This window comes from Acomys minous (assembly GCF_964271855.1).
Source record: "Acomys minous genome assembly, chromosome: 10".
Taxonomy (NCBI): domain Eukaryota; kingdom Metazoa; phylum Chordata; class Mammalia; order Rodentia; family Muridae; genus Acomys; species Acomys minous.
The window spans coordinates 103,826,344-103,843,076 of record NC_140491.1 but is presented as its reverse complement, the minus strand read 5'-3'; the positions used below and the strand labels follow the sequence as shown (position 1 = coordinate 103,843,076).

At 41.5% G+C, this 16,733-nt stretch overlaps 1 protein-coding gene across 2 annotated transcripts in view; it reads right to left on the bottom strand.

Moving 5' to 3' along the window:
* The window catches only part of CERS6 (ceramide synthase 6), a 261,211-nt gene that overhangs the window by 39,698 nt on the left and 204,780 nt on the right, over positions 1-16,733 (bottom strand). For both annotated transcript variants that reach the window (XM_084799434.1, XM_084799435.1), the window contains exons 7-8: positions 9,591-9,719; positions 5,007-5,113 (exon numbers count right to left, since the gene is read on the bottom strand). In XM_084799434.1, the coding sequence (XP_084655560.1) occupies positions 5,007-5,113; positions 9,591-9,719 (236 nt within the window). The remainder of the gene's footprint in view (positions 1-5,006; positions 5,114-9,590; positions 9,720-16,733) is intronic.

The window sequence follows — 16,733 nt, the reverse complement described above, 5'->3', positions numbered from 1 at the left end:
GTGGAGAAAGGCCTGGAGCCCACACTCTGGTTTAAATTTCCCTACTCACTACTGTATTCTGTGGCTCATAAGAGTATGTGGGAGTAGCTGCAACCAGTGGACTTCACATCAACAAGGATGCCAGACATCAGGAAACGTGTAGAATCAGTCACCGCCATCAGCTATGCTGGAATGGTTTCCCAGAGCTGTCCTATTCAGTAAGCTAGCTGCACGCTGGGGATGAGCACTCTGAATGCGGCTGGGTTAAATGAATGGTAATGTGAAATGTTAGCTCTCAAAGATGCAAATATCTCAGTATTTTTAATGTGGACTATTTTAACATACTGTTGTATTAAGTGGCATTAATTTGAAGGGTGAAAGAGTCAAGTCAAATAAATTGGCTATCTTAGTGGATACCACTTTGGAATGTGGCTACTAGAAAGTATAAGATTCCTGTGAAGATGACATGTGGTGCTCTGGAAGGGTACATAACAGATAGTGAAGAACACAGGAGTTCCAACAGTGAGCAGAATGAACAGAGTCCTTCAGCATATGCAGCTCTTTAACAAAAGCCACAGATGTCACCAGCTAGCCATCCAATGCCCATAACAGACATGCTTACTGCAACCAGCCAGGTGGTTCTACTACTGTAATTTTATATTACTTTCTCACATACTCTGGTGCCTCACCTTTGACCATGTCCCCTGGAGGGGAGACCTGGTGGCACTCAGAGGAAGGACAGCAGGTTACCAAGAAGAGACTTGATACCCTATGAGCATATACAGGGGGAGGTAATCCCCCTCAGGAACAGTCATAGGGGAGGGGAGTAAGGGGAAAATGGGAGGGAGGGAAGAATGGGAGGATACAAGGGATGGGATAACCATTGAGATGTAACAAGAATAAATTAATAAAGGAAAAAAATAAATTAAAAAAATCATACACACACAAAAAATAAAGTGTCTCAATTCATAATCTTCTTTGTTCTATCATGGCAACATTTTCCTGAAATGGCTACCATGTTAAAACATAGTTCAGGGATAACAGAGTCTGGTCCTGGGCCATGACAACTCATATTTGGCTTCAGAACAAACTGTCTCATTCTCTTTAAAAAGAAAACCAAGTAGCAATTTTACAGATGTACCCTATCTGATATAATACATTATTTAGCCAACAGAGCCCTTCAGTATATGCAATAAGATGATTTAAATATGAAATATTTGTATTAGTGATATTTCCCAAATGCTGAGAAAAATAACTCATAACTTGTAGCTTCCTTATTTTAAGCTACAAGCCAGAATATTGACAGAACCTATAGAAATTTAAACCACAGTCTCCTGAGAAAAAACTTGTATCTAATTGAACGTTCAGTATGTAGGTCACCCTGATTGTCTAATAAATACCCTGTAAGTCCTCACCAAATACATAAAAACAGCAGGACTTCTGAGTTAAAAGTTTACACATCTATTTAAAAAAGATAAATACCAGACATATGAGATTGGTAATATCTCCTAAAATCCGTTCCTCTTTGTCTTTTTTTTTTTTTTTAAAGTAGTCAGTACTGAACGTTGGACCTCACACATGCTCTGCAAGCACTCTACCACTAAGCTATATCCCAGGCTTGCTCCCATCCGCCTCCATTTCTCTTCTCCTTTCTTCTGAGAGCGAGCGAGCTGGTTGCTCTGAACCAAACAGGTTGACACTGAACTTGGGCCCTCCTGTCTCAGTCTCTCAAGTTGGCTGGGACTATAGGAGGATTCCACCATCCCTACCGTCCTGTCTTCTGTGGTTCTGCTTCTATATGAACAAAAGTTGACTAAGACAACAGAGTCATCCTGATTTACACAGGACTTTGAATACAGTCTTTTTGTATACTGCAAAAAAAAAAAAAAAAAAATGAGGCAGCAAGAAGCTGCAATAATGGATCTCAGAAGTCTTCATAGTGAGTCAAAAAAATCACATAAGCTAGTTATTGGGCATTGAGTTAATGTGAAAGAATCCTTCTGTAGTCAACATTTGTCTCCCATGGGTTGGAGGAAATAACATAAATCTGAAAAAAAAAGCACTCTATGACTGAATTCAGAGAAGCTTTTTGGGCTAGTAATGTATCTGAAGAGGGTAGGGTGAACTCTGGAGGGACAAACGCAGGCTATGTAATTGAGTATGCAGACGTACCACATTGGAAAGTGACATATACGAAGTGGTTCGACCTTAGGGGAGGGAGTGCTCAGTTGGACAGCAGCCCTCATACGTATTGAATCACCACTGGGCCAGGGGGAAGTCACTCTTAAAGTTCAAGCCATGCCATGAGGTGGGTGTGGCACATAAATATGAGCGGTTATTTCTAATGATGAGGTTGGAAGCTCATGTCAGGAGGAACTCTGAGAAACAGATGAAGGAAACCAAGACATAGCCTTCTGCAGAAAGTGTACTAGTCACGCGTGCACTCAAGGCGGAATGTATATTTATTCTGTTTTCCACATGGCATTTTGAGCAAAGGATGGCGTCATGGATACCAGAGACTCTGGGGAACACTGGTCCTCCCCCACCAGGAAGCATATGCACGCAACGCTCACACACCACATACTTCACATGGAATTTAGGGATCCTTGGCTTAGAAGTTACAAAGACCCAGACATCATTTTTAAAAGAAAGCAAATTTCCACCTGGATATCAAAAGCAATACTCTTGACCTGGAAAACAGACTGAACTTCTCCTGAGCAGAGGGGGGAGTCCGCACTTGATAGCCTGAAAGGTCCTTCCCCACACTGTGCTTCCCAAGGAGTGTTAAGAGACTTTCCTGACATCAGGTATTTAAAATACTCTTTGCTGTGGCTCTCTCTGTGAAAGGGTTAAATAACGACACTGCCCATTACACTGTGGCAACAGATGCAGGATCAAGACACATCATCAAGGTGCCAACCTGACTTCCTGCATGTAGAAAAAGAGTTCTCTTCACTAACTGTACCACTGCAGGTTTATTTCTTATGGCACATGAAATGGAAAGTTGTTTTCCTTAAGTTGCTTTACAAAAACTCAGCTACCACACGGAGCACAGGTGAAGGAGCCCCCTTGTATTTGCAAGGTGTTCCTGCTCGGTCACAGAGACTTTCTAAGCAGCTAACAGGTCATCCTAGCAGGCACATAGACAGTGAGATAGGATTTTTTTGTGTTCTGGGTGTTTCACCAATGCTTAACCCTCAAGAGTGTTTCCTGGAGGGAAGAAAGGCAGGGCTACCTCTATCTTAACTCTCTCTAAAAGGAAAGAAGCAAATCAAATTTGCGAGGTGCCTGTTTCTTTAAGGGTCAGATGCCTAGTAATCTGAAAAATGTTTCCTATCATTCTGAGAAACCATCTCTTACATTTTGTTTGAATTTCTCCTTTAAATTCTTTTGTTGTTTGTTTGTTTTGACACAGGGTTTTTCTGTGTAGCTTTGGTTGTTCTGGACTTGCTTTATAGACCAGGCTGGCCTCAGACTCACAGGGATCCGCCTGCCGCTGCCTCCCTGAGTGCTGGCTGGGATTACAAGTGTGAGACGCTGTGCCCAGCTTCTTTAAATTCTTATCACTAGATACGGTGATACTTTTGAAATACTCCTGACCACGAACTTTTTACAGACACACCATACTTCAAATCACCTTGTGTTTAACTATAATAAGGTTTTGATAAGTGTCTGATGCAACACAAGGCACTGCTGCTTGAAAATGATTAACCTGAGTGGGCAAAGGGCTGGGAACCTCATGGAGAAGCATGTGTATCTGCCTTGTGGCTGAAAAGGTGTAGGTGTGTCCTAATCCACTCACACAACCCTAATGATGGACGGACCCACTAAAGGCCCCGGCTTATGGCTGTTTAGTCTTCTGCAAGGCACCAGAAGTCTGCATCTTCAAGTATTGTTACATCTTCGCGTTCCTACTTTATCCACTTGCTATGGCTCACGTTTCCCGTTCAAAATGATCTTTCAAAATGGAAGGGGGTGGGGAAAGATCTACCATGAATGGTAGATCTTAAGAGACACAGGGGATTCATTCTCCCCACCCCCAGATTAAGTAATAAGAGACTGACAACAGACCTACAGAAAAGTCCATCAAATACCAACACTGTTCTGCCTTTTCCTTGTTCTTAACAAGGCAAAAGCCACCTAGACTATAAGGAGCCACTGAGGATTTCAGGGCTTGTTGGAACTTCGGATCTCCATTCTTCTTTAGCTATAAACACAAGCTGATGAAGAAACCTTTTTCTGACAGAAACTTTTTTCAAACTTTAATGTGTAACACAATCACCATGAAGACTTAACACCACACAGCCCGTTGGGCCTCATTGGTAGACTTTCTGAGTTACTGGGATGGATCAGGGCCCATCAATCCACGTATCTCTTGATACACGGCTGCAGGATCACACTTCCTTTCTCAACTCAGACCTCCATTCTGAGGCTCTTAAGTCATATCCTAGACTAGTGTAAGAGAAGTGGGCGTATGTGCTTCATTCGCCTCTTCATGCTCTGACCACTGCTGGACAAAGTATTAGTAAAGATGGCCAAGGCCTTACTGCCCTAACCGCACCTGATCTCATCAAAAGACATCTCCCCTGAAGGAGATCAAGTGCTGGGCGTGTGTGGTGTGTACACGTGTGTGTGAGCTATCTGATACCCTTGAGTGTCATTTAAAAAAAATGCCATCTGTATCCTTTGAGATAGTCTCTGACTGGTCTGGAATTTATCAGTTAGGCTAGGCTGGCTGGCGAGAGAGCCCCAGGGACGCTTCTGTTTCCACATCCCCAGCCCTAGAATTACAGCCATGTGTTACCGTGGGTGCTGAGGACTAAGCTCAGGGCCCCATGCTTGCAAGACAAGCGTTGTCCCAACAGAAGTGTTTCCCCAGCCCCATGCAGCTGTTTCTTTAGTCGCTTCTCTTCCAGCTTTAACTTTAGATTTTAATTTGAGGATTTAGAGTCTAATTCAGGAGAAGAGTGTCTGCAACGCTTCCTCGGAGGGGTTGCCTATATCAGAGACAAGACCGCCATACTTACCAGAGAGGAAATATGCCCAGCCGTGTGGTGATAAAGACCATGGCAAACATGACAAACAGGAGGTCACACATTTTCTGAAATTTGGCATAATTTGCCATTTTGGCAGCCTAAAAGAGGAAGGATGGTTTAGTTAAACTGATAAGAAAAGTTTCCTTTGGTATGCATGAGTCTCCAATGAAGTATTGCTTACCACATGTGTAAGAATGCCTGCTACTTAAAAATGGCACACACCACACAGCAGCACTTACAAATCACTCAAAAGTTGAGTGAAATGCAGCATTGACCACATGTAGAATCATGGCTGTCACAGAGTTAATAAAATATTTACTAACCTGGAAAAAATTCATTTATCTGGCTGATTTTAGGAAAAGAGAGGACAAATAAAAAACTTTTTTTTTTTTTTTGTGACAGGGTTTCTCTGTGTACCCTTGGCTGTCCTGGACTCACTTGTGTAGACCAGGCTGGCCTTGAACTCATAGTGATCTACCTGCCTCTGCCTCCCTGAGTGCTGGGACTAAAGGCATGTGCATCATGCCTGGCTTTTTGTATTATCTTTTGATGTTAGCAAACGAGATATCAAGACAGACATCATATAACAAGTGAATATAGAAAGTCTTCACATCTGACAGACATATTTGTGAGGCTGGAGCTATTGAGGACTTGCATACGGCCAAACTCTGCCAAGACAGGGTAAGCAAGTCCTCAATAGTTCCTGCCTCACAAATATGTCTGTCAGATATATTGGGCCAGAAGGCTGAAGATGATGTTTCAACATTATAGAGAGTTTTGGGGAACTGTTCAGGCAGCAAACTGTCTCTGTCATCTTCTCATTTGGGAAGCTGCTAACCTGCACCCCCTGTATACTCAGGTAATTAATTTTATTCCTTCTCAAGTCTCTGATGGGGCTGAAGACCAGATAGTTTTACAATTAAGCTTAGTTGTTTAGGGGTTAAGATGTTTTTAGGTCTAGATAGATGTTTTAAGTTGATAATGACGAGATATGATAGATATTGATTTACATTCAGAATTTTAGATGCACAAGATAGGAAAGATGTTTTATTCAAGGCTGCCAAATACAAATAGCCAAAACACTAAGAATGTAACATTTATAAAATTCCTGATTGTTTCATGTTTCTTCTTACTGTAGGTAGTTTACTGTACATATGTGTAATAATATAAGTGTATATGTAAACAATAAAAATATTTAATAAAAGACATAAGCAAGCAACAGGGTTCCTAGCATTTCTGTCACACTGAAACTGAGTTCTCTTCTTCCTGTTTATTTTAAGTCATGCCCTTTACTCTCATCCACTATTAGCCTGGCAAGTCTCCCAAAGAAATTATTTTGAATAAATTCTCTCCAATCATGAAAAATTAAGAATACATTTTATATTCTTGTGAGACAGGCCAAGTATTTTATTTTTAAAGTAACTGTACAAAGTTAGAGGTAACCATTCATAGGAGGAGATGAAAAATCCCACACAATACAAGAATTAGTGAGGCTCTTCGCTGGCTTTCGGTAAAGAAACAGACACACTTCCTTCATTCAGAGGACTAGCTATTATTATATTATATTAATCAATTGTTCTTGTAAGTTACTAAATTTACCTGTTCACTACAATGGAGCCTCTATGAGTACTAAAGTAATTACTTAAAAAAAAAAAAGAAAAAGAAAAACAGAAAGAAAGAGAGAAAGAAAGAAAGAAAGAAAGAAAGAAAGAAAGAAAGAACGAACGTCATCATGTCGCCCTGAGTGTTGAGGCCACAGACTGCAGTCCACAGAGCCTTCCCACCTTGTCTTCCCTTTTACCCCGAGGCTTGTGCTGTCTTTAACAATTACAGAGGGGCTCTGGCAAGACAGGTTCCCAGCTTGTTCTTACAAATTTAGAATGAGGACAGCATCATGACTATGCTATGTGAGTGAGTCTATTTCAGGCTCATTTTCTAGATGAGATGAAATTTACTAATGCTGCAATGTCTGCAGAAAATACTTGCACGGTTGATGGCAGCAGTTTCCATGACTTTTTTTTTTAATGTTATAAAATAGGGAGGCAACCACACTGCTTTCTCTAAGATGATCCAAAGTAAGAGCTTGGTGGGCCAGGAAGTGGGCTCTCCTTTCCTCATTTTTTGCTGTGTTGCAGAGTCCACAGCACCTACACACTGTTAGAAACTGCAGATCTCTCCTACCACACATTACTTTCTATGTGGTAGAAAATTAATTATTGGAAAAGACTGTTGATAGCATCCTTGGAGATACTCATTTAACAGTGCCAAGCAGTACACAAAACTATGGGGGAAATGTGTCTTAAAAAGAAATATCCATCACCCAAGAGGAACTCAGGATTATGAGTTTTTAATTTCATGAATACTTGAAGTGTAACATCATGAGTTACATTAAAAGAAAAGTATTTTCAGCCTTCTTCTGGCTAGGTATTACCAACAAGTCCTTGCACCCCCCTTTTTCTTACATTCATCCATCAGTAGCAATAAATAAGCAATGGCAGCAACTTGCCTGAGATGTATGTTATAAACATTATTTTGTAATTTCATAAACTGGACATTTCCAGGCATTATTTATGATGTCAAAAAGAATCCTGGTTATGAAAACCTTTTTGTCTTTAAGCCACATACATGAATTCTTGGATGAAAGTGGTGGATGATAATTCAGCCAATATCTCCTCTATGACAGCTCTAGCCAAACTGCATGCCAGAGATTTCCAGAGGAATTAACACTGGCTGATGGTTCAGGATTAATTTCTATGCATAGGCTGTGGCATAAATGTCCACTTCTAAACACACATAGGATATAATCAAATTATAATAGGGTTTCAGAAGATTTCTTTAGTGGAAAAGTCTATTAACGTTTGCTGTGAATGCATGTAATTATTACGGCGGTTATTATTTAACCCGCTATATATTTATTATAGTATAAAATAGAAGCACACAGACACCTGTTAGATCTTTACTATGCCTATACACTGGAACTGGGCAGAAACTATCCTCCCCCCCCCCCCCCAGCTATCTTGATATCTCCCAGCCCCACACCCCATACCATTTGCTCTAATCATTCCTATCTGGGCTACTTTCGGTCCTTAATTCCCACAAATACTTGCACATGCTTCCCATCTGGGCTGCTTCTCTCCACTTGCCAATCCTCAGAACAAGCTCCTCCAGGCCACACACTGCTTGCTCACGCTAACCCATGGAGACTCGGCTTTCCTTCTCCTCTCCTCTCCTGTCACTCCTCCCCTCTCCCGTGTCCTCTTGTCCTCTTGTCCTCCAAGCCCTCAAACCTTAGCTCCGCCTACCACTCTTCAGTTCAATGCAAGTGCAGGCGTTTTGCATTGACCAATCAGGCATAAGTTGGAGGCAAAGGTGCACAGCATCACTTGGTGTATGTGAGTATTTACTCATAAAAAGTAAGAATCTCGAGGGCGGGGGCAGCGATTAACATCTGAATACATGGTGGCTCCAGATCAACCACCACAATTCTCCCTTTCTGTCTAATTAAAAACTATTTTTTTTATAATAAATAATATATAGTAAGAACAATTATGAAGCAATCAGGAAAACCATATTTAAGAGTTGAAGAAAATATTATCTATCCTATCTTGGTCAGTCAAAAGTCTTGTACCTATCATATCTTATATTTATTAACCTAAAAACATCTTTCTAGACCTTAAAACAGCTTCTTAGCTCCTAAGCAACCCCTATTACATACTTTGTACCTTTTAAAAACATGCTTAACAAAGTTTAGCTTGGACCACTTAATAATTATGGTCACAAACTATCTTCTGACTTACTGTAGCCCAGAAGGACTACTTTGATTTCATAACCATTAGGGGACCAGAACTTTTAGTGAGGTTTACACTCAGTTCAAATCTCAACTTCATACCTCTATGAAAGATTAAATGTGCACATTTGTGGCTCTGATTGCAATAACAGCTTATCACCAAGGACTCATCTGTCTTCATAGCAACAGAACCACGGTCCAGTAAGGGAAAGAAAAGTTTGACTTCTGTGCAAACTCTGTACTCTTTTACATCAATTTTGACCAGTTATAAATTTTCTTAGCATACAGTGAAAAGACTTATTCATGCATATAACATTACTGAGTTTAACTCTGAAAGTGGTTAAGTCCTTTACATACCTTTGGAATAAAATTTACAATTCATACACCCCTTTCACTCTTAAAGACCACTAGGACAATATGTATATTGGTAGCAAAAAGCAAACTGCTTAATTCTATTATGACTACTAATCTGGGTTATATGCAGTTTTCAGAAAGATCAGTGTGACTCTTAGAACAGAAAATCTATTAAAATAATGATTTTTCTGTTACAAAATCAACCATTCAAATGTGGACTGGTCAAGGCTTCCAGCTCCCTAATAGCCAATGATGGTAACAAAGCTCACCCTGTACAAACATTTCCATGCCAATTGGAAGTCCCAGGTTTGCCTATTTTGCATACTAAGTAACACCCAGTGGTTTCAAAGTGCCATCCAATATACTACAGGACTGCTGGCCTGGGGCCTTTGTTCTGGGTTTTGTCTTCCTCAAGATGAAAGGAAAAGTTTTACCTCTAGCAGAGCATCAGCTGAGTCGTGAAGACAGAGGACCAGGGTTCCTACTCGGGCCATGTTGTTGACATATGAAAAAGTTATTAAGAAAATTGTTGCAAGGTGGTGCAGGAACATAATGCCAAAGTCCTCAAGGAAGAAAAAACAAAAGACAGTCAGTGTTCAGCAACTTTGTGGTATTTCCACCCATCCATTTACCCCCTAAGCCAACACATGGGGAGAAATCTCCACAGCTGTAGCACTGGGGTACTTAGGTTGTTATGGTACAACTCCCACCCTTTTGGAATTTCCCATAGATCGGGGGAGATATACAAGTGACCAGTGCATGGGGAATAGGATTCAACACTGTACATTAAAGTCAGATTACAATGGGAGGAATCACCATTGGATTTCAAGCAAAGAAAAGCAACACTTAGTCTTGGTTTTTGCTTTGTGATGTTTTAAGTGTCCCACAAAGGCCCATGCATAAAGGCTTAGACACAAGTCTATGGTGCTATCAGGAGATGAGCCTAGTGGGATGAAGTTAGGGTATTGAGGGAAAGCTCTGGAAGATGTTGGAACCTGAACCCTTTCCCATCTCTCTTCTGTATGCCACAGGTGAGTAGCTTATGCCACTATACATTCCTTCCTCAACACCCCCAAACAACACACCAATCATCCACTGACTGGACCCTCTGAAAACACGAGCCTAAATCAACCCTTTTTTCTTTTATTTGATTTGTCTCAATAACAACAAAACCTAACAAACTTTGAGAGTTTTGGGACAAGAGTACATACATATTTCTGATACTTGGTTGCAGTTTCTGAACTCTCTCTCTCTCTCTCTCTCTCTCTCTCTCTCTCTCTCTCTCTCTCTCTCTCTCTCTTCTGGAAAATAAACCCAGAGCTTTGCATGTATTAGGGAAATATTCTAACATTATATGATGCTATCTATCCTTCTACTTATTATTTTAAGATAGTTCTTAACTAAGTTGCCCAGGCTGGTTTTGAACTTATAATCTTTCTGCCTTAACTACTTGAGTAGTTGGGGTTACGTGCTTGTGCAACCAGGCTCAGAGATACACATTATTTTTTTTTTTAAAGCAGGTGGTATATTTGAGGATGTATCCAATTAGAGTATGGAGACAAGGAGACCTAACTACTATGATGGATAGTCTCTGATGTTTGCATAAAGCCCAATAAACATCTGAATGCCTACATCTTCTTTGCCCTCCAATTCATGTTAAAAATCCTAATGGCCAAGGTGAAGGAGTTGGGGGGTAGGAACTGATTAGGTCATGACAAGGTTTAGTGTCTCTATATGAGAGGTCCCCAAGAACAACACTGTCTCATCTATCACATGAGGACATAGCTGGCGGGTGCCATCTATGAACCAGGAAATGAGCCCTCACAGGATGCCAAGCCTGTCAGTGCTTTGAGCTAAGATGCACAAGCCTCCAGAATTGGAAGGAATAAATTTGCCTTGTTTTACAAGCTTCCAATATGGCATTTTCTTTTAGAAGTGTAGGCAGATTAAGAGGTAGAGTGGTTTTGGCTACTGTGTGAGTGCATTGGAATCAGCATCTCACTGTCAGTATCTTCACGTAGAGCATCCTCACTGGGTACCAAAGTAAGAACCCCACATGCTGGGTTTTCTAGCAGGAAAAGAGAGAACAGAAGCTATTGTGGAAGCTGTATATATTATTTTTACTGGTTTCCTTCGGCCACTACCATTATTATTATTTTTTTGTTATTTTATTTTTATTTATGTGTGTGCTATTTGTCCCATGTGTGCAGTGCCCACCAATGCCAGAAGAGGGCATCAGATCCACTTGGCGTTGGAGTTAACAGCAGTCGTGAGCTACCTGTCATGGGTGCTGGGAAGCAAACTCAGCGCCCCTGGAAGAGCAAGCCGTAAGTTAGCTCTCCAGCTTCCATTACCACTACTTAAAAAAAATTATTTGGTGAAAAGAAAATAAGCATTCCATTGTTTAATCGTTGGTATGTAACTATCTAGGTAACCGATGTCTGTGCTGACAGAATTATGGCAGGTTAAGAAATCAATGATAAAATTCTTTCTGTGGCTTCAAAGGTGATTTAGCTTGTGGCATTGGAGTAACTGCAGAGTATACCTGTAGTCACTCCTCTCCAACACCCCCAGGCGGTCTGCAGCTCACCCATGCCTTGACCTCCTCATTGTACCTTCTATTGGGACTGTTTTCCAGTTTGTTCAGAAAAAGAATATGGGCTATAGGGCCTCGGGTTGTCATTCTGCCAAGCTATGCTGGCTTTTTTCAGACATGGATGATGCATGGACAACTAGCCTAGATACAGCAAACAGCTCTCTGTAGAGTTAAACTCATCTGTTGCTCCCAGGGAACGTGGCAGCCTTGGGTCTTCTCTTCCTGAGCATCTTGTTCTCGTCCCTCTATGACAACTTGACATCTGTGGCCACTGTCATCTGATATCCTATCAACTTATCTGTCCTGGTCCCACAGTCACCTTTTCTACAACTCAGAAAAGTACCCATTCCTAAATTCCAGTCTCTAGTTAAACTCAATCAAACAAATGCTTTTTAGACATGTTCTCCCCCAACCCCATCACACTTAAATCAATTTCTATTTTAACACGAAAGATCAAGAAAGTTATGACCAGGGACTCACAACATGATGACTCCTATTGGCCCTAAGACTCTTACTTGGTTTGATTACAAAGTGCACACTGCATGAGAGGCAACTTGCAATGCAGGTTCCAACTCACTAGCTTTGTAATTTACAATAAAGGCCTCGACTTCCTCATTTGATAACTAAGATGCTAGATGTTTTCTAACTCTTGGCTTGGTAGTTCCAGTGACTGCTCTTTAATCAACTAGTTTCAGGCCTGTCTAACTTATAAATTCAGGCCTATGCAGGGAAGAGCACTCATAAACCCACCAAATGCCGCTACCTTCCCTCTGGTTTCCAGTTCGGGAGCTATGGCGTTGGTGCACTTTGCAGTTTGAAAAGTCACCCTCTACATCTCTAATGGTGTTAGCCGTGTTGTGTTCATATTGGTGAAGATGCTCAGGGTGCTCTGGTTCCCAGAGAGCACCTTGCGTAGATAAGCACACGCAGTGACTTATCACTGAGATCCAAACCCTATGCCAGTTCCTGCAGCGAGGTCAGAAGATGAATAGCTAAAACACACTGTCTTTTCAATTAACTCAGTCTCTCTCCGAGTGGCGTGGCCCCAGTGGTGGTCACCAGGGGCAGGAGAACAGCCGAGCTTGCCTCCGTTAATGCTTCCTCCCACCACAGAGCAAATTCATGACACATGCTAACCCATGGCCACGTTCCTTCCTCAGACACAGTGAGGCTTTGTATTACTTCTTAGCTCAAGGACACATGACAAATGATGAGCACACAGGCGCAACATAGCTGTTTCCTAAGTTATTGAAATCCAAACAATTCTTTACAGCATCCAGGGCTTTCCTAGGCTATTAAAGGAAGATGATGCCAAAAGGCCTCGGGCAGACAATACAAACTGCACCCGTGCTGCTTTGCAACAGAAGATGAATTGCTTACCATCATCTGGAGAATGGTGTTTTACCAGACACAGCACTTCAAAACAACAGCTCAACTAACCGATCGACTGATATGTAAAATTGCTTCTTGCACAGGAACTAAACTTAACACATGGTGCTTAGTTCTGGAGTTCAGAGAGTTTATATCCGCCTATGCTTGACAGTCCGCTTTTGACATCTAAGTAGCCCAGTACACCAGTTAGATGTTCCCACCTTCCATACTCTTCAGCCCTGATGGCTGCTTCCAGCTTACTAAAAAGAGAAATAAAATATTTCTCTAGTTAATTTTTAAAATGAATACATGTAAATTGATTAAAGCACTTATGGAAGATTAGGGCCACTTACTAATTAAATTCCCTAATTCATATCTGATATAAATGTCAATAACAATGCAGTGCTCATCAGTATAACAAGGCACCTTCAAAAATAAAAGCTTTGTTTTACAGATAAGATTTGCTTTGTGAAGATAACTTTTGACTATAAATCTCTCGTTTGTTACTTGTGGTGCTCACAGTTGTAGCCATAGCGGAGGACCAATTTATATTATACTCACATCTACACAGATAAAAGGAACCGATTTCCATTATATTCATATATTCATACAAATAAAAGAAAGGTCTTGTCTTACATTTATGCTTCAGAAAGTCAGAGACCAGTCAAATCCCTCTAATAAAAGCCACACGGTCTGAGGCTGTTACTTACATCCTGCCCTCCCAACACATTCCTTTGAGCAGGCACTGAATCTGATCCAAATAACCGGCTTTTAAAAATTGTCCATTTGGATTTTATCAGTACGGGGAGGAGATTTTCCATTCTCCCCTTTGTTACTGCTGGAAACGTTAGTGTGTATACAGACACAAATGCTGTGCAAAGAACAGTAGGCTTTGGGTTGGCGTCTTCCGTAGGAGGAGTTAAGAGACAGGGACTCATTGCCAGCCTTCAAGCTGGTGTTTGGTTGCAAAGAGACCAGAACTGCCCCTTGCCTCAGCAATGACACAAACCACCTGTTTTGTCATCTTGTTTCTTGACAGAATGGGTCATACCCAGAGGTTTCCCCCCTGTTCCAGAGCTTCAGCCATTTTGTCAGTGGTGCCGCACATGTTATCAGAGACAGGAAAAAGGGAATCAGATGTGGTGTTGACCTAAACTCCAGGAAAAAAAAAACTGAACTAAAAGAATTCAAGAACAAGCCATCTATCTTTCAATGACAAAATTTAGTAAGGCAGGGTGACACTTCCTCTTATTCTACTTCATATAGTAAGTGTCCCAGCATGCTTTGCCTGAGACACCTGGACACACACAGAATCCAGCCACCAGAGCTCAGTCTCCAACTGTTAAGGCAGTGGGGGGTGGGGGGGTGGGGGGGGAAGAGCCAACACCAACACCTTTACTTCTCTAGGGAAATTTTATGTACAACAGCGTCTTAGCACAACAAAGCCAAAGAGGTAACCACTCACTACAGCAAGACATAAGTGCCAGATTCTACACAACACAGTTCCCTCCATGCTTTCAGTGCTGGAGTATCTTTGAAATGATATTCTGCCTTTTAAAGGGACCACAAACTCATCTGAATGTACTCGCCTTTATTAAGACAAATTACATCATAAATGCTATATCCTCCCCCTGCCCCGCCCTGTGTGTGTGTAGGATTTTTTTCCCTGAAATTTTCATCTGTGACTAACTGAATGAAAGAAATCATTATTGAACTATGCCATAAAAAGAGCAAGGCCTCTGAGCTTTTAATTGAGGGCTGGGGCAGATGTTCACAGACAGTGAACACTGTAAATACTTGTAAAAAAGCCAGACAATGGAAAAGCCTTTTGATGAGCTGCAAAGAAAATGCATTTTTTCTTGAATTTAATAAAGTTAATACATAAAATTAATTACTTGTGTTTTTGCTGAGAGAATAGAAATCAGGTACATACGACCAGTTACCCAGTCAACAGATTTCAAAGGCTCCAGAAAACAGGAGAATAGTGAGGTTTGCAACTGATATCATTTTATGATTTCTCTCTTATCTCTGTGTTTCTTTCTTCCTCCTCCAAGTCCTCCCTCCTATTTTTCCTTCTCCTTTAGGCTCACAAGTTTTTTTTTTTTTTTTTACTTCAGAGCAAACATAGAGAAACTGCCAGAACTGTGCTTACAAATAAAGTTTTATTCTAACACTCCTATACCCACTTGTTTCCTTTTGTCCTACGTAGCTTTCTTGCTCCAGAAACCACCCACAACTTTACAATACTACCTCGTCCTTAAAAAAGGCCTGCTGTCCCTCTTTAAGACATTAAAGGACATCACATCAGACATATGAGAAACCCAGTTATGTTATTCAGTGTAGCAGCTGCGTACTCTCCCTTAGTTTCTTCTGGTAAAGAGTAACAGATTAATTTTCATAGCTGTTCTGAAGCAACTCAAACCCATTTAGTATTACTCTTGAAACTCATATAAACTACAAGGAGTTCTTAAAGGTGCCCTCACCGAACGTCTCATGATCAGTTAGAACTACAACTTCAAGACAGTATGAGAAAGGCCAGCAGTGGCTTCTCCAGCTCCTACGAGCAGGAGCCGTGTGTCCAGATTCGGCAGCATTCTCTCTGCTGCTAGAAGCGCCATGTTTTATGGCTTCTGGGAACAAACATAAACGAGACAGGGAACTGCTGTGTAAGCGCCGTGCACCCGGCCTTTCTCCTGTACAACATTTATGGTGCCTCTTCAAGACTGAGAACTCATAATCGTGCCCACTGTGAATTAGTTAATATTTAATCTTCAATTGACTTTTATTACAATAGAAAGGAGCACAATAAAATGTTATGTGTGCAACAGGAATGGGAAGGTAGTGCTACCAATCACTTGTGGTGGGGCTAGGCAGACCACGGTGCTAGATTTATAGTGCGCTGAGCAAGTCTTTGCAGTCTCCCACCTCTCTCCATCCAAGCAAGCTCCCAAACCTACTCAGATTGTAAATGACGTCAGTGTGTTTAATCAAACACACAGGCTGCTTTTCTCACAGCTTGTCAACATGCAAGCACCTGGGGCTCAAAGGTCTTTATAATGGGCCCTCGGGGTTTCTGTTTACGTTACCCTGGTCCTGGCCTTATTAGTTCGCATGAATTTTAATGAGGAAAAGGCCACTTCTGAGATATGAAAAATATAGTTTATGTAAGCCTGAAGAACTCCATTAGTTCGCAGATGACTCTCTGCATTTTTTGCAGAGATCCCTAGGGACAAAGAAACTCCACCACAAGCGCTCAGTCGCTAAAGCCCATTTAAGCTGAAAGCATCTGTCACCATCAGTAGGGGGCAGCCTGTGCCCACCTAGAATCAGGGCTACTGGCTGGGAGTCCAGCCAGCATCTTCATATGCACTGCCAAGGTCTTGAGGCCCCGAGGACAATGAGCAATCAGGGACTCAATTTTGTGCTTCATGTAAAGGGTGAAAAACATCTCCAGGCTAGCCAGTTGGGGGTGGTGCTGTGAGCTCTTGGTCAGAGTTCAGGGGAGCTCTTACTCTCAGCAACCATATCTTCTCCTCTTCCTTCAGCTGTCCCAGTACCTGCCCTCACACCCTGAATCCCAGCTGAGGAATTTTCTCAAAGCTTCTTTTTC